Raw genomic sequence first — 18,763 nt, forward strand, 5'->3', positions numbered from 1 at the left:
TTGTTGTGTAGGGAGGTGTGCTTCTTACATCAGTCCCGATGCCTGTTTCCATTTGTTATTTTAGGTAAGCTAAGTAACAAATGCGTCATATCTTTTCATTTGTCTCTCTTATTTTAGATTAGTTAGTTTATATCTTTGACTCACATGGCATGCAGCACTTTCATCATTGGACAGAATTTCACTCAACCTCCCAGTAAGATTTTCATATTGTTTGCTTTTCCTGCAATTACTGTGTTTCTGATCACAACTGTGTGCATTAAAACACATTGGTGCTGGATTTAAGCACACTACAGCTAACACACAAACACCTACTGTAAGAATAACATTAGTTAGAGATAATGAATGGCTATTCGGTCACAGAGAATCATAGATCAAAGGCCAATTAGAATCAGATTTAGTCTGAAAGCATTAGCAAGCAGATCACGTGGGTGAGGAAATCTCCATCAATTAAGCTAATGGACGTTCTTCATGATGATTTCAGATATGTAATATGTGTTGCAGACAGCAGCAGCACGAACATACCCTCCTTGCAAAGCTACAATTTGCTCTGAAGTACCACAGTACAGGAAAATTAAATGCGAATTATGTTTCCAACATGGAAGTAACTGGTCTGTGGCTGTATATAAAAGACCTTCTCTGTCTTAAACACTAATAATCTAGTTTCTCTGAGCTCAGCTGACACATGGACTGCTGATGAGCTTTAATAAGCAGGTTTCATCTGAAGGAAGTGGAATTGGTATTATTCAATTTGTTGAAATGTCTGAGACAGACCTGATGAATTTTAAGTGACCAGAGACTGATCATTATTTTCCTCTGTGATCAAAGGATTTCTGAGAATGTAAATGCATACACATACATCCATACATAAGAGTTAGATGAAAAGGTCAATACCACTCTGTGTCTGTATGCTAAATACTATATGAAGCTACAGCCAGCATCTGCTTATCTTAGCACAAAGATGAGAAATGGGGAAATATATGGAAGATTTAAAATGCCTAAATAAAAACAAATCAAACAAAGAAATAAGTGAAAACAATACACATTGTAACATGCACTGCCCTTATATATATACATTTACTGTGCCGTAATTTAATAAAAAATATATGTGAAAGAACATTTATTTAGCTTTCTGTCTTTGCTTTTTGATTGGATGTTTTTCATTGTGATATAATTTTCCATGTTGCATTAAAATTAAATCACAACACAACACCGTTATTAATTTCCATGTGCAGGTGCAGGTGAGCTTTTTCTTTTTTGAGATGAATACGTACTGTTCGTACCAAAATGAAAAACATCAAATGTCCAATCACAGCTTTTGAGGCGGAACCAAGGGTGGAGCTTATCATCTCTGACATGAGCTAATATTAGCCATGAAAATTAAAACAGTCTCCTGTGGGCTAGCTGGTCAGAGGGGAAACTACTATTGACTGTACAGTTAGTTATACTTGAGATTGAAAATTCTTAAAACTGCTGACAGTCAATCACAAATGTAATGAAATATGCAGCTAGCTCACAGGGAACTGTTTTAATGTGAAACGTTGCTTGTCATGGCTGCCATCAGTGACACTAATCTCTACCCATGGTCATGGCCCCAAGCTGCGATTGGACAGTTGATTGTTTTTCATTTTGGTATGGACTGTGTGTCGCCATCTCAAAAAAGAAAAAGCTAGTTTGCAACTTCGCAAAATAAACTAATACTAACTAATAACAGTACTTTGTATTTAGTATTGACAGGTCTGTGCTGCCCTCTGCTGAACAACACTGAAATGGAACACACCTCTTCACTTTGTTTTGTGATTTGATTTAAATGTGGCATGGAAAATTCATGTCACAATGAAAAACAATTCATTCAGTTATCAAAAACAAAACAAAAAGCTAATCAACGTCCTTTTAACATATGCTTTTCATTTAATTATGACACAGTGAATGCACACATACTGTAAAACAGAAGTACATATAACAGCTGCCAACACTTCATTACTTTGTTTGGTCTGTTTTTATTTAGGCATTTTTAATCTTCCATACAGCACAGCTACCTATCACAACGAAAAATTACCCAAATTGTTGTTTAAGGTCAGAATACTAGTCTTACCCAGATCTTATTTACGTTCAAATCAAAATTTATTTGCATGGTGACATTCAGTTGGGTACAGTAGTAACTATTATCAGGTAAAATAAAAACTATTGCTCTGTCTATTGTTTACAATTCCTCCAAGAGAAATGCATGAAAGTCCTAAGAGGGTCTTGTGGATGAATGAATGTCTGAGGAAGACTTAAAAAAATTCTGGAAAGCGCTAGGCAAGTCATGAGTTAAGTGTACATATTTATACATGAATACACAAGTCTGGAATAGAAGTTTGTATTTTCTGAGGAGAGGAGCAGATGAGTTGCATCTTTTTGCAAAGCTAATCATTCTCAAAAATTTTTGGATTAGGAAAATCTTATTGAGATAAGTGGGACAAACTGTATTACAATACATAATATAAGGATAAATTAAGCTGTCATAAAAAATAAAATACAGGAATGATTAATCAATGAACAAACTCTTCATAGTCTTTTTACGGACAAGTTCAATATGGTGTTTCCATGTCATCTTTTGTGTACTATGACTCCTAGGAATTTAATGTGAGGAACCTGAGTTATTTCAATGTTGTCTATGAATATTTTGGCTGAATATTGATTTTTTTTTTTGGCTTTTTCTTTTATATACTTTTTATTTTTGTTACAAAATATTATAAAATTGATTTTTTTTTATGTTAAGAGAGAGTTTGTTCATCTGAAACCATTTAATATTTAATGTGTTTATGTTGAATAATCTTATATTTAATAGAAATACAGACGGGTGACAAATTAAAGAGAAAACTGGTACAGGTCTGAATGCTTAACCCCTACAGTGAGGGGATCTGGTGGCTCTGTTATGCTGTGGGAAGCATTTTGCTGGCATGGTTTGGGTCCATTTGTTCCCTTAGAGGGAAGGGTCACTGCAAATCAATACAAAGTTGTTCTGAGTGATCATCAGGGGCATTGCTAGGCCTATTTAGGGGGGCTTTAGCTCATGTTTAATTCTTGAATATACTAGTTTCTCAAGAACTTTAGAAAAACGGGGTAAAGCCAATATTGGATGATAGTAAATATGCTGTAATTGCCTGATTTGAACAGCTGTATGACTTAAGCTACTTCAAGGTCACTTGGTACAACAGCTGTTTTTAGGGATAAAGTTCAAACATTGGTGAGTGGCTCAACAATAGTGAAAACTACTCTCTTTGCAGGCCATGATGAAAGAAGATCTAGTCTTGTAGAGGAGTCTCTCATTTCCAGTATAATGTCCTTTACTTCTTCAGAGGTCGAGGGTCAAACATACTTATGCAAGGATACTGCTCCTTGATATTCACCGAGGGATTAATCTGTATTTTAAATAGTTTTTGTCAAGGAAGAAACAATATTTACAAAAAAAGAAAAATTATTGAAACCATTTGTTAGGATTAATGAAATTTCTTACACCATCGGATAATTGAGATGGAATAGGTATAGAGGCCTTTTTCTTGTTCAATATTTCATTGATGAGGTTCCTGTGTTTTTATATCATTACGGCATTGTAGAAATGTTTTTAATTTTTTTTTTTCTTTTGTAGTTTGCAGTCATTTTGTGAAATGATTCTTATATACTTATATATATTTTAAATAAAATTCACTATTAAATTGAGCAGGGCTTACAATACATTTTTTTTAATATAATAGAAGATCTTTGTAGAACTGGAGTGATCCATGGCTTAGAGTTTTCAGACTTACATTTTTTGTTAATTTGAACAAGTGGAAAGCATTTGTCAAATATAGAAGTAAATATATTCATGAATGTGAGATAAGCCAATTCAGCATCATGATGATTGAGCAGCTCCTCCCATGAAACCTCCTCCATCAAGACGAGTCCTCATTTCTCAGAGTGAACTTATGACGTTTCATGCTCACATCAGGTTTTTCTTGTGGACTAGTTTTGGTTAAAAAAAATTGAAATATTGGAAAATGATCAGAAATGTCAATTAACAATAATCGAGAGTTGATTATACACTCAAAATCATTTGTAAATATATTGTCAATCAGAGTTGCAGATGTATTTGTTATCTTACAATAGTCTGTTTGTAGATGAGAGGGTAAAGGTAAGATGCATAAAAATATTCAGGAACTCAGTTGATAAATTAGACTCGAGTCTCCAAGAAGAATGCATGCCTTTTGCTTGTTACTCATCAATTCCACAGTAGAAGACAGAACATCATTAAAGATACCAACATCAGTATCGGGTGGGCGATAAATGCAACCAATTATAACACTTTTCCCACTAAAAGTACCAGAACTTGGAATTTCTATGAAAAGTGATTCAACCTCAATTTTATCTAAACTAATGGCGAGCTCTTTCCTCTCAATAAACTGAACATTGCTGTCGACAAAGATTGAAACTCTTCCACCCTTTTTGTTTTTTCTACAGGAATGCACAGCATTATATTGAAGTACTGAATTGAAAGATATATACTATCATTGAGCTATTTTTCTGATAGAGCAAGCACTGAAAATGTCTGATTTAAAGTAGACAGATATCGGGTTGGATGGTCATAATTTTTTGGTTAATGGAGTATGTCTAGGTGGAGAGTTGAAAAAATATTTCTTTGGCCTTGATCTGGTAAACTACTGAAGAATTTATTAATCTCCTCTTCACTGTTATAATTTCACAGACCTGGGGTTCTTCTTAAGTTGAGAAAGTTTATATCCGGATCAAAGCAGTCATAGTACATCATATCCTTGTTGTCATTGTGGATTAAAGGCCGAATCTTCTAATGAACTAGAATTTGCATCACACATGATAGCTTCACAACAATACCAGTGATAATATATTCTCCAGAGATCTAACTACATAAGAACTTCAACACATTAACTCTTAACAAATCAGCATACAGACACCTTTGGTTCACTCTAATTGAGTTTTCCTCGTCTGTAATCATTTTAATTTGTTAGACTGGTGTTGTACAAACCTCACTCACACAGCCTTTTTCATTTGTGTCTTCTTCCCGTGTTGCTGCAGGTGCAGACTCCCACAGTGATGTGAGCTCAGTGAGCGGCGGCGTGCCCTGGGATAGCAGAGAGACATCCCTGGCTGCTTCCACAGCCGCCTCCCTAGCCTCTTCCCTTCCTCTGAGGGACGTAATGGATGCAAACGAAGACATTAAGCACAGGGACCACAGCGACAGAGGCTCGAATGAGTCTATGGGCAGCGGCTCGTCCTTTGAAGAGCTTGACATGGATCAGGAGGAGCAGGAGCAGGCGGAGGGAGGAGAGAGGGAGGAGAAGGAAGATGGAGAAGAGGAGGAGGTCCCTGAGGGTGAAGATGGAGCGAGAGAAGCTGTTGAACTGGTGGCTGAGAAGAAGGAGCCCTCGGGGGGTGGAGAGGAGTAGGGAGGATGCTGAGGAGATAAGGGATGTAGCCATGTAACACTGGCATACTAGAGAGTCTCTCTTTATTGCTGTTGCTGGTTATCTGTCATGTAATCTTGTTGGTGGATGTTAAGATGTTCATGCCATGACCAACATGCCATATTTCTGCGCCTTCTAGTTCTCTTTTTAAAGCCTGTACTTTTTGTTATACTGTAATCTCACTTTTGAAAAATAAATCCTGATCCTATATTTAAACTACATCAGGATAGAACAACCGAAGAGCCTATAGGGTAAAGTCTTTTTCAGTAAACCTAATTTTCTCTGCACATGGTGTGCCGTAAATGAGAGTCAAGATTTGTTTAATGCCCTATTTCATTTCAAACTGTAATCTTGTTTGACTCACCACCATTCCTGTTCAGATTACACATCTGTTTAAGATTAACATCAAATAAGAGACAGTGACACCAGCAACCCTGGATACAGGATATTTTGGCCCATGTGTGACAATTGATATTGTACCTCACTTTCACTGTGTTTGTGTACATTTCCTGACTTTGATGTCTTGATATAGAGTAATAATCGGGTGAAAATGTGCAGAAGCTAATGCTATAGAAATATTGATGGACCTAAGTTGTTGTCTTATTAATTTTCCCAATATGAAGGATATCTATTAAACAAGGGGAATTCTGAAATCCAAGCAGAGAAAAAAAACTGTATCAACGCCATTGAAGACTTAGTGAAGTAACATCACCCTAGCCTCCCAGTCACCATGACTAGGATTTATGATGCAATTCAAAGATGTTAACTTTTCCCCCCCTTGGACACTGTACAGAACATTTTATTGTAAATCTTTGCTCAGATAATTGCTTTAGTTTTTAACACAATGTTCTCTTTCTATTGTTGTGTTTATCATGTTGTAGCCAGAGTTCACTCACTTCCAGAGACTAGTCGTGACATGTTTGTAGGTTGAAATCGTTTGTGCTGTGAGAGATTTGGAAATAATGTACAGCACATTGCCATGGTTGTCTTTCCATCTGTAATAAAGTTTTTAAAATGAAAAGTTCAGTTGACAGGAATCAGTTGTTGCACTAAGAATATGAAATATTCATTATTCTATAAGGATGTCTGTTGACAACAACCTCAATTTTAAGTTTTATCACACAGTGACACATTATTACTGCTCTACTCTGAGGACTGTTTTCATCTTTTTTTTTATTGTCTGTTTCCCATCAGAAACTGAGAGACGTAACACAGTGTGGGTGGCAGTGGGACACATTGTTGTCCAGATGTTATTGATGAGGCTGTAAGCACCTAGTAACTTATTAAGCTCTTTCTTAATACCAGCTTTCATGATTTCACATTGTAATGATTGCCAGTGCCACCGCTTCTTTTCGAAACATATAGACAAGTAATTAAAAAAACTGGATAAAAGAAAGAAGAAAACATTTGGGGAAGAGCCAATAATGGCAAAATGTATTTTTTCAATGCGAGTTGAGCAAATTAAACACAGCTTTGTTAAGCATGGGTGCTCTTGGGGTAGAAAATTCCCCCTGGCATGCTGAAAATGTTTAGTCAATGTGCACAGAATAATACAAATGGGAAGCATAAACACTTGTAAGAATATTATCACAAAATGTTATTCTATTCAAATTCTGTCACCTCGGCAAGAGCTGCATTGATCTGGTCAGCGTTTGATTGAGCGGTATGGCATTTGTGTCGCAATATCTTTAATCAGCTCTGTGTACAGAGAGGAGGAAGAATGGGTTCCAGCAGACTATTGATATTTGAAGGACATGTGTGTTCTTTAACCAGTGGTTCTTAATGAGCATCATGACCTATACATATAAATGTTTTCTTCCCAATTTAACACCATAGTAGGCATGGTAACACACCTGACACCAAATTCTACAAACTGCTGATACTGCAGATTTCTTCTTTTGGTGCAGCGTTTGGCTTGAATGAAGACCTGACAGATGACAAATTAAAGGAAAAACCTGAATAAATGAGTGGAGAAACATAATGTTAGCCAATGCTTCTATACAGACCATCACTGAAAAGTTTGTATGCAAACTGTGTCCATCATAAACTATGACCGAATCAGTCAACCCAGTTGAACACCTATAGGAGACTTTGTACCAACATGTTAGACAGCATGCTCTCCGCCACCATCATCAAAACATCAAATAATGGAATATCTTTTGGAAAAATCCTCTCCATCCCTCCAGTAGTTTCAGAGAAGTTTGGAAAATCTATTACAAGTAGCATTGAACCTCTTCTTGCAGCTTGTGGTGGAGACACATTTGTCTTCCATCTGTACATTGTTCTGCTTTTGCATGTTACAATATAATACAATGCAATATAAATGCAATATAGAAAATAACATCATATCCTATGTTGTCCATCTAAAAACAATTCACCAGAACATTTACCAGCATATTGTATCTCCCTAGTTGTTCATTCATGGGAGAAATGACAGCCATCAAGCTTTAAAATATTTCTCCTGGCAGTTTGTGGGCAACGTTTTGTTTTCTGATTAGACAATGAGATTGGTAGCTTCTGTCTACAGAGGTGTGATCAGTCTGCAGGGACAGATGCCCTCACCACATGTCTGTTGCACTTGCACTTTTAAATCCTGGCACACCAACCTTTGTCCAAAGGCAAAAATGAAAATCAGTCTGGAAGAAACTGCGATGACACACTGGGTCAACAACTGATTTAATTAATTGTGAAACCCACTGGGGTGTCATGCAGCTTTGAGGGCGCGGAGATTATTGCCTTCCCGTGATATTAATTATTAATCTCATTACATTGCACGTGGAGGAAGAGAGGGCGATGTCTCCACATACAAATTTAGATGCCGACCGTTGCGTGTCTGAAGCTGCTTTTGGCAGGAGAGAGGAGAGGGTCGCAACACATCTCCTCTCAAAGCGCATGTCCCCTGCGCGCATCAGTGCCATCTGGGACTGACCTCACACTCTCGCGCGCGCCGTGTCACAACTTGTTTGCGGATCTCAGATAAAATTTAGACCACTGACGATAAGTAGTCTCCAAAGAATCGTTATTTTAATATACCCCCCTCCTGACCGCTTGAACAAATAGGGGGCGACTCTCAAAGCTTCTCCTCATTGCTATTCACATGCAACCCAACAGCTTTCAAAGCAGCTGAAAGAAATCATTTAGTCGTTTCTATAAAGGCTGTAAATTACATAAAGCTCATTTGACACACAGTTGCGATGAGGCAGACTATCTCCAGGACTGTTCTTGCGTTGAGTAACTGCGCCTTTGTTTACGGTTCAAGTGTCCAAACCTTCTGAGAGTTCAGGCTCTTCCACGTTGGTGCGCTCATCTGCAGCAAGCGCGTTTGTCAGCTGATATTTCTCAAAAATATTTTTGCCACTTAGTTAAGATTTTTTAGGTAGAACTACTCGAGTAACAGGTAGAATTTAAAGTTAGTGTGTTATCAGATTTCTTTCACGCTAAAGCAGATCATCTAGTCCTATAGGAGACTCATAAACCCCTTTTTTTCTAGATTGGTCTTTTATTATGTTTCTCTTCCACATTTGATGCTCAAAAGAGTGAAACATCTTTTTTTTTCATGTGGATAATGAAGTGGGCGTCAGTTTTGTAGTATCCTCTGTGTGTTTAGGGCTGTTGACTTTTGCACGGCTGACAGCAGGAGTCCAGCGGCTCGGTGTGTGTGTTTGGGGGCTTTTTTTCAGCACCACGGACAGCTCCTGGCGCGCCGCTCAGCTGCACGCGGCTCAAACTTCAGGCAGCGACGCTCATCTCCTTCATTCATTCATCCAGCTCCACTGTAGTTCACAGCGACGCTGGTTTTTAGGCTTAAAAACTCACACTGGTGCAAAAGGATATGCGTTGGGTTAACACAGTCCATTCATCTCACGGCAGCGCTGGAAACTGAGGAACCCTGCACAGGTAAGAGATGCTGTGTACGTGTGATTTTTTTTAAATGTCTTGTGCGTTGAATGCCTGAAGGTGCATTTTTTTGTGAACTTCTACGATCTGTTTTGCATGGACGCTAAACTAATGTCAATTCACTCAGGTGTGAATTTGTTGGTGAATTGCTCCCTTTAAAAAAAAACATCTTAATTGCTTACATCCTAATGATTGTTGCCATATTTGTGACGTTTAAAATAGAACATACCTATTTTAAAGTAGTGGAGAAATTTATAAGTGCGTAATTTTCTGGTTATAGTGTTATATTTGTATTATATTGTCAATGATGGGCACCTTTTTGCATCCTTTTTATTTACCGCTGGCTACATGTCTACTTGCTGCACAACCTTCCACATGTGCACGGCTGCTGAGAAACTACTAAACAGGCGCTGCAGCACACAACAACCGCCATATCTCCTCATTTAGCTCATTTGGAGGAAGCACTTTGTCTGATAAAAAGTGCGAAACATTGTCGAGGAGGTCGATTAAAAAGTCAAAAACTTGAGAATTAGTTAGTGTGCCACAGGGTGTTGGAGGGAAGAGGATGATCTCAACACAGACGGTTAATTTTTTTCGTTTGGTTTCTATTTTCGGTAGGAGTTTCCTACCTTATCATACCCCAAAATGCTCAGAAAATGCATAGTTGTCTATCATTATTGTGCTTTTCCTCTTGAATTAAAATGAACATTTTAATAATCTGAATAGCTACAAAGACATCAGTGCAGATTAACATCATATTGTTGTAAATGAACATGAGAACATGGGGACACTGTATGCTGGGATCTACTGTGATGGACTCTGTGTATTTCTCCCATTATCATATAATCAGGAGTTTAAAATACATTTTTAAACACATGAAGAATATGAATGAATGCCCCAAGGCACAAATATTTAGAGTCAGCATGGTTAATAGTGGACAAAGTCATTAATGGGAGCAAAATGTACTGTGGATGCTTCTTTCAGTCCCAGGGGCATCTATGCTGCATGTTCAGCATATAAAAGACAACACTCAGAATGCAGAGTAATCAGTTCAGTAAACACACAGACTTAAATAGAAGCTACATTTTATCATAAACTGTTCAACTGATCATTGTTGTGTCAGACACTGAATTTCTTACATAAAAGAATAAGGCATATTCATAAATCCTCCTCAAAGAATCTGGAATGATGGCGAGCTCAGCACTCACAGCTGAAGATGTTGATTACTGTAAATTATTCAGCTCCTGGCTGACTGAAGAAGACCATGCTCCACTGCCATCATCTGAATCCCGAAACAAAAAAGGAACAGGGGGGTGGGGAGCGGTGAGGCTGTCTGCCCTGTGGTGCCTGCACAGCACGGTGCTATGCATGCAGTCTGTTTCACCTGTTACTTTTGACTTGATGCTGAGGGGACTGGAGGATGTTGAACTCTAATTACCTTGGGTGTGCCGGACAGCCAGAGCCAGAGTTTTGGAACAAACAATGCAATAAGACCTCCTAATCTGTAAGAGAAACCATGCAGTAAAGCCTCTTTCTCAGATATATTCAGTTGCAAACCCAAGTTCCTGATCTCTCTCTAGTCCAGCTGCCTCCATTATTACAACTGTTTCTTTAAATAGCTACTGCTGATAACAGTAATCTACACACAGGCTGTGCATTACTCATATGTTAACATTAGTACTAATGTGTGGATGTTTTAACACATTTGAACATCTAACAGAGCATAACTAAACTTTGTGCAGCCTGCTTGCTGCATCATGGCTTTATGTTAAGAGACATCTGCCTTGTTGTCTCATCGTCACTCAGACCTCTTACAATACACTCACGTTGTATCAGCTCCCAGCTATTGGTGATTAAACTCCTGGATGATGATGGATCATCAGCTTACTCCTCCCTATGGTCACGGACTCACTTAGACACACACATGCACACACTCACACATGCAGGTGAAGTACTGTACATCGCTTGGATGTCTGCCAGTATATAAAGCCTGGTCTATACTGTACACCTGATGCCCATAACATTTGTTAAATGAAATATTTAATGTCCCTCCGTACTATTGTAAATGTGGGTATTTAAATGCTGATTTGTATTCTGTGAGTCGATAATACATCTGCACCAGATTTAATTGTGAGCATCTTCTGTGCAAGGCGAAGGTTAAGTGACCCTGAAATAACAGAAAACAGCCCTGGCCCTAATTTGAGATGCAGTTTCAGACAGAATGAGTGCAAATGTTTTCAAATGTGCATGTTTTAGGGAGGTAATTACATTTTCTGGTTCTGTTAGAATGACTATAAATTGAATTTCAGCTCAAAGTAAGCCTCCCATTCACTGACGATGCAATCTTGATAAAATCCTGGTTAAATAACACATCAAACTGAGAAAAGTTGCCCTACCTTCGATATATTTCTACTCATGTAGAAAGATTTAAGCATGGACTTACTCAAGTGAAGGTGTAGAGAAGCGTACAATTAATTAATGATGTGTGCATGACTCTCAGATTTAAATTAACTGCTGCACTGAATGGAAGTGACTCACTCTTGCTTGTTTGTGCATGTGTGAGAAGTTCCAAGGTGAGTATCCGGTCAGCCACATCAATAAGTTCAATTGGGAGTAATAATGAGCTTCCTTCTACTTGCAGTTGTTACTGAAATAAATAAATGATTAATCAGTCATGATAAAGGGACTCATATACGCAGCTCAAAAAGAGTTAATAAAGATTACAGGACATGTTTCACAGCTGTGGATTAACCATACAAGTTGTTAGCAGCTCAATCAGTGATTTTCCCCACCTGTATTGTTTCATTTTAAGATTTTTTGGGACCCATATTTCACAAGAAAGAAGCAAATAATATAGAAATGAATGAAAAAAACAAACTTAAAATAACATAACTTATGAATAAGGTATAAGAATGTTTTATTCCAATCTTGGCAATCATCCTGTATCCCAAATGTTTCATTTCTTGACCCCTTTTTGTCTTGATCCCCAGGTTGGGAGCATTAAAATATTAAACCTCAAGCTCCTCATTTTTATCCACATTCTGTGTTCATTGCTGTGGGGGTTTTGCTCTGCATTTCCCAGATAAGAAGAAGTTTAAGTCACTGTTTGGTCTCATGATTATGTTATTTTGGGAAATGTAAAACGGATCATGTGTTGGAGAAAATGTAAATCTTTGAATAACTAGCATCGGTTGTTAATGGGAAGAAAAAAAAAAGACACATCATAGATAAATAATGTAAAATATCCCCCCTTTGAATCAGCATTATGATTTGTAGAACTCTTTATTATAAAAGAGGAAACTTGTTACTGTAGGATCAACTTTGCATGTTTATCAGCAGCTCCAACCTCTAATTAAACCTCTGCTGTGATGACCAGCAAAAATCTGTTTTCTCAATCAGCTTCATGAGCAATGAGGTCTTATGTGAACACATGATTGGACAGTTGGAACAGTTTTGGTTATTTCTCTTGATTTCTGTATTTGTTTTTGCTCTTCTTGCTGATTTGAAGTGGGCGGGGCTGTGATGTCACTTCCATGCATCAGTCAGGATTTTGCAATATTTGAATCAAAATGTAATGGCAGTTGTGGGGTCATTTATATATGTTGCCAGGCCACTGTTAATCAATTTGACTGATACTAATAATAATTATATATTGTTATAGAGAAATACTTTGGACTTGAAACTAAGTTTTCAGGGGCTTTAAAGAATATAAATAAGTGCTTTTTTGCTTATGAGAGTCTCTCAATCAAGTCAACAGAAATATTGAAGTACAAATTCCCAAATTTATTTGAGTAAGTGAATAGTGGCGTAAAAATGATAAAATGTCAGAGGAAAAAAAACAGAGAAGGAAACACAGTGACCCTCTGAAATAAAAATGAAAATACCATTGTGTAATCTTGCATGGTCGTGTTATAAACCTCAAAAATATCACAATTCAGTGTGAATGCAATAAAACTTTGATATTGCAAAGCGGAGGCAAGAACAAAATTAAGAAAAATAGAAGCAGCTACTTAAAAACATTTCTGACTGCTTTGCAATATTGTTTTTTAATTATATAAAAGTTGCTGTTTAAAAACAGAGAAAAACTAAATGCTAGATCTCATCTCGTCACATTCAAGATAATGTCACTTAAAATCCCTCACAAGAGCCCGAGAACAGCACTTCTAATGATTTCCTTCCAAAAATGATGTTGCTTTAAGCCAGTTTCTTTTAACAGTGTGGTGGTGTGATGATGAATAATGCAAAGATACAATAAAAAACCTCATGCAGCCCTCTGAAACAAAAGCACCATACATCCATCACCGTGTTCAGACCAATCGTAGGCCTGGCAGTAATGATCTCTGAGAGACAAAGAGAGAGGATGAATGTTTGATGAGGGAGGCAGAATGGGGCTCCTGGGAGGTGAAGGGACCGGTGAACACATGCAAGGGATTTCCCCTTTACAGGTGGAGAGAGAGGAGGAGATGGATGAGGGGGAGGTGCAGTACAGTTGGCAAGCTGTTTGTAAAAGTGAAGAATATAAGCACACGTATAGGTGGATTGTACTTTTATTGTGAGTAGGAACTGAATATGAGGTTCGTTTTCCATTTACTGACTGTCTCAACTCAATGTGGGCACAGTTGTGTGACAGTAAACCTTTACAGTGATGCACTGAGCCACTGCATTGATTTATGTCTTTTTAATGACAGTCTGCTTAAGTCTGTTAAAAACACCCTCAAATCGCCATATCACTTAAATTTCAATGCTCTCCTCTCTCCTTGATTGCTAATTGTATGAATAGCCTTATCAGAAAAGGTCAGTGGTTTTATTTTTGGGGGGCAGTTACTCAATTTGTTGATGTAACTTCAGTGGGTATCATTGACTCAGTCAATCTTCCTCCTAACATTAATTGAACTGGCTTCAGTTGCCTCTAAGTGATTCTAAAAGATAATACATGTAAGATTGTTGGTAAATATCTTATCAGCCATCACTTGTGTTCTACAGATGAGATAGCAGCCATCTGTCTTTTGAGATCTAACAGTCTGACAATTAAATTGGCTTACTATGAAATTAGATGAAAACCTTCAGCACCTCACTGCTGTAAGTAGCCACAGGCCTATTTACTACAGTTGGAGTGAGTCATTATGAGTAACTCCACAGAGGTTCGGTGTGAAAAACCTGTAAATGGTTTGATAATAGATGAAAATGCATTCTATGTTCAGAAAAAAACAACCTCTAAAATGTTGGCAAAAGCTGATTGGATTGTGAATGTAAGCAAACATAGAGAATCTCAAATAGCCTCAGAGAAGCTGCAATGGTCAGACTAGAGAAACTACCACCTACACTACTACTACTACTACTACTACTACTACTACTACTACTACTACTACTACTACTACTACTACCAGTTGTCCACATTAGCCTAAGTGGAAATCAACTCAACATCAGGTCACAAAATAAATAAATAAATAAACAAAATAAAACACTGTCTTGTGAGTCATGTGTAAGTTGAATCCAAGAGCATTTTTTCTTTGCACTCTCATGTATTTAGACGTAACTCTTCTACAACTAGTGGATGCAGACGTGTCATGTAAATCACCATGGGGGACAGAGGGTCATGCCCACCTCAATATATGAAACATATTCAGTGTAAAACCAACTCCAAAACGCACTGGATGTGTAGTATTCACAGAAAACCTCCTGTGCCTCATTTGTGTTCATGTCAACCAGTAGCAATGAACAGCAGCTGTGAGCGCGGTGCCAAAGCTTTGGGTCCATCCTGTAGGTCCTTTGGGCTGCCACTGCCTCAGCCCAGAATGTTTTGAGCCGAGCCCCACATATTTCTGCTCCTCAAAACTGGTAATTTTAATGTAACAGAGTGGAACTTAATGTGGAACAACATAGGGAGGGGGAGAAATATGGTGCTGCACATAACCAGACGCATACAGGCCATGGATGTATTACAGGCAGTCAAGTTACTTTTACAGTGAACGGAGCGGTTTCCAGTGTTTCAGGCTTTCCTCCACATTTCAGTACAGAGACTGGTCCATAATGAAAACTGTGCTGAGAGCACAAAAGCATCAGTTTCTGTGTCTTTAGTTAGCAGAGGTGCACATACACAGAGCTCTCCAAAAATCACAACTCAAATTTCATGTATTTTGCTTCTTCTACTTCTCTAGTATTTTGTATAATCTACTGAAATGTCTGTCAAATTATAGTTTTTAATGTGACTCAGGCAGGTCTGAAAGATTAATGCTAGATTAATTTCTACAACAATAATGTTGTTCAGGTGTGACTGAATGTATCTGGGATTTCACAGAAATATCAGTACTGAGCTCCATCAGAGCTGTCAGGACATTTTTATTTTAAGTGGCTAAAAGTTCAAGATTAGCCTACCACCATACCCACTTGGTCCCCCCCTAGTGTGGATGAATTGGTCAGTTGATCGACAGAAAATTAACAGCTCCTGCAAAGATACATGTGAACATCTCTGCAAACCTATGCAGAGAAAAGTATTATGAGTAACCGTAACTGATGGGTTGATACAACTCCTGTTGGAAGCCCGGTTTGAAACAGAGAAGAAAACAACCTAAAACAAGTTGTACTGTACAAATATGAGAGAAATTGGCATGCACATATCTCCAACCAAAGTGTTCACAATCACCTATACATACAGCCAGAGAGACATGTTTCAGCCATAACTGCAAAAAATCCAAACATTCACTGCTTCCAGCTTCTCAGATGTAAAGGTACCCTGCTTTTCTCTATTTCATATAATGAGAATTATCACTAGATAGGTCACAACACTGTTCACATGCCCTAGTTTGACAAAAGTGTAGGTGATATAACAAATATCTTGAAAAGGTGAAGCTGGAGCTATTCTAAACATTTATTCTTGTCAACTAATTCCATGAAAGAACCAATGCCAACAATGTATTAGTCAGTCTCCCAATACTTTCTTCTCTACCATGTCTGTGGCTCTCAACTCAAAGCACATCGGTTGCTACTGAACATATAAATCTTTAAAAACTGATTCTGAACTGACTCAAACAAAAAAAAAATTCTTTAAACGCTCAGACACTGTGGATTTTAGCAAATGTTAATATAAATGTAAATGCAGTAATAAATGTGGATATGTTGGGGACTATTAGTACATTTTAGTGCACTAGTGAGTATATCCAGTAGCAGAACTGTTGGTGTATGTGGGATTGCCTCAACATAAACTACAGTGCTCATATTCATGGAAATGAAGGAACATGTCTCCCAGTGCAACGGTGTGGCTCATTGATGTTTTTAATAGTTTCTCAACAACAATAGAGCTCTATGACACAGAGGAATAAGACGTATCATACTTTAGTTACACCAATACTTAATAGTTAATTCATTGTTGAATTTGTCTTCTCATGAGCTTTGTTGACAATCAGGAAAATACAGAATATTGTCAGCCTTATTCTTTAATAAGAATCAAGAAATTGAATGAAATATCAAATATTCAGTAATTTCATTTGTCACAGGTGCTTCCAGGATTTAAACTTAATACCTTCTTTGTGCTTGGTAATGTGTATGTGTATGTGTGTGAGTACTCTTGAGCCTTCTTTCATTAGCAGAACATCTTCAGTCTTCCCCCACCCAGGACCATCCTCTTTGTCAGCTGGAAATGTGATTTTAGGAAAGCCTGACTCCCATTACCTTAGCTTCCTCTTACACAGCCTCAGAGTCATTCCACTGGGAATCTCCAACCTGCTCCTCCAGGCTCAGGGCTGCATATACAGTAGATGACCTCCACTCCTCAACACTTGCTATTGCCTGGGGGGATATTACCATATTAATGCTGCATTCCACTCCTGGGGCAAATGAGTGTCATAAAAAAAAAAGTCAGCTTGGATAGCATCTTTCTCAGACCCCACCCCTCTTCCCTCTTTTGCTGCTGCCAACACTGCCATCCACTCCTCGTTTTTGTTTTTTTTCCGCTCTCTCGCATCTGCTATCTTTTTCTGTATTTTTTTTGCCCCCCTCCCACCCATCCACTCCTCCCATTCCTTCGCACAGTCTGGTTTGAAGTGTGTAAGAGGCTGGCAGGCTTTATGCTCTTGAATTAAAAAGGCAATCTGGTGAAGAGGGAAACAGAGATGGCTGCATAGGCGGAGAGAGGAAAAAATGAGAGGCATGGTTTTTCTTTGAAGATAACGTGTAGACAGAATCCTGGGTGGGATATTACATCTAAAGTGTAAATATTGCTCTTAGCATCTGTCATTTATACATACACACAATATTTTGGAATTATATTACACTGATCTAGTGTATGAGTTACGAACAAAGTGATACTCATCAGCAACCTATTGTTATGTCAAGAATCTTCCGGGGTTTCAATAACCCACAGACATAAAATATGTACATTTTAATGCTTCTGAAGTGTGTGCTTATAACCACTCTTGTGCCTGCTGGACAAAGGAATAGTTTTAGGATTCTTTTTGGGATTTTGTAACCTTTGGATAGAACTACGCTAACTCTTCACCCCTGTTTCCAGTCTTTATGCTAAGCTATGCTAAGCAGCTTCTGGCAGAAGCCTCATAATTAGTGTATAAACATTACATTGGCACCAATCTTCTCATCTAACCCTTGGCAAGAAAGTGAATTAAAGTATTCCTTTAAGCTTGATTTTCAATTGAAGTGTCTAAAAGTATGGATAAACATTGCACATATGTCTAAAAGGCTTGAGTAGCATTCTTCATAAAATTGTAGCATGAAAGGAAATGTGGAGGGTACCAACGTTTACTGCTCGTGACTCTACAATGACAACTTGTCTAAAAGTAGGTTTACTAGAAGGAATGTGCATACTATCATAATAGGCTGGGTACTGGAGTCAAGTGAACAAAGACAGTGAGAGATAAAGAGAGTCCACTGGTGAGACGGAGGCCTCCTGTGGGAATGCACGACCGGGGAGGAGACTGACAATGTGTCAGCCAGAAATCCTTTTGTCACCATTCTCTCTTGAGGCTGTGTGCTTAAGTGCTTTACCAGTGTTATTGCCGACATTTTTTTTTTAACTGCAGTATTCTATTCAAAATAAACACATTTAGTCAATCTACAGCGCTGACTTGTAGTTTCGTTCGCCATTTGGGCATTTATGTTTCACACACTGCAGAGCTACAGTACAGCTGAAATACATTCCCCAAACATTAAAATGTTCTTGTTGTACACAATCGAATTTGCAGTTGCCTTTGCATGCGAGGGAAGTAGTACAGACTCGGGCCATATGTGCAGACTGTTGCAACTGACTTTCACTTGTTGACGAGCTGCAGAGGGAGCAAATGGAAAGTCTGACATCCACATGCTTATTTTGTGCAGACGAATAAGGACCTTTTAAGTTTCACTGACGGTTCATCAAATATAATGCAACATGTCACATCTTATTTCTTATTAAAACA

General features: G+C 38.0%; 1 protein-coding gene across 1 annotated transcript in view; it reads left to right on the forward strand.

Annotated features, from left to right (window-relative positions):
- The window catches only part of tex264a (testis expressed 264, ER-phagy receptor a), a 79,487-nt gene extending 73,013 nt beyond the window's left edge, over positions 1-6,474 (forward strand). Inside the window, exon 4 of the mRNA XM_042407463.1 lies at positions 5,071-6,474. Within this exon, the coding sequence (XP_042263397.1) occupies positions 5,071-5,441 (371 nt within the window). The 3' untranslated portion in view covers positions 5,442-6,474. The remainder of the gene's footprint in view (positions 1-5,070) is intronic.
- The last annotated feature ends 12,289 nt before the right edge of the window (positions 6,475-18,763 follow it).

Source organism: Thunnus maccoyii, chromosome 3, assembly GCF_910596095.1.
Source record: "Thunnus maccoyii chromosome 3, fThuMac1.1, whole genome shotgun sequence".
NCBI classification, from domain to species: Eukaryota; Metazoa; Chordata; class Actinopteri; order Scombriformes; family Scombridae; genus Thunnus; species Thunnus maccoyii.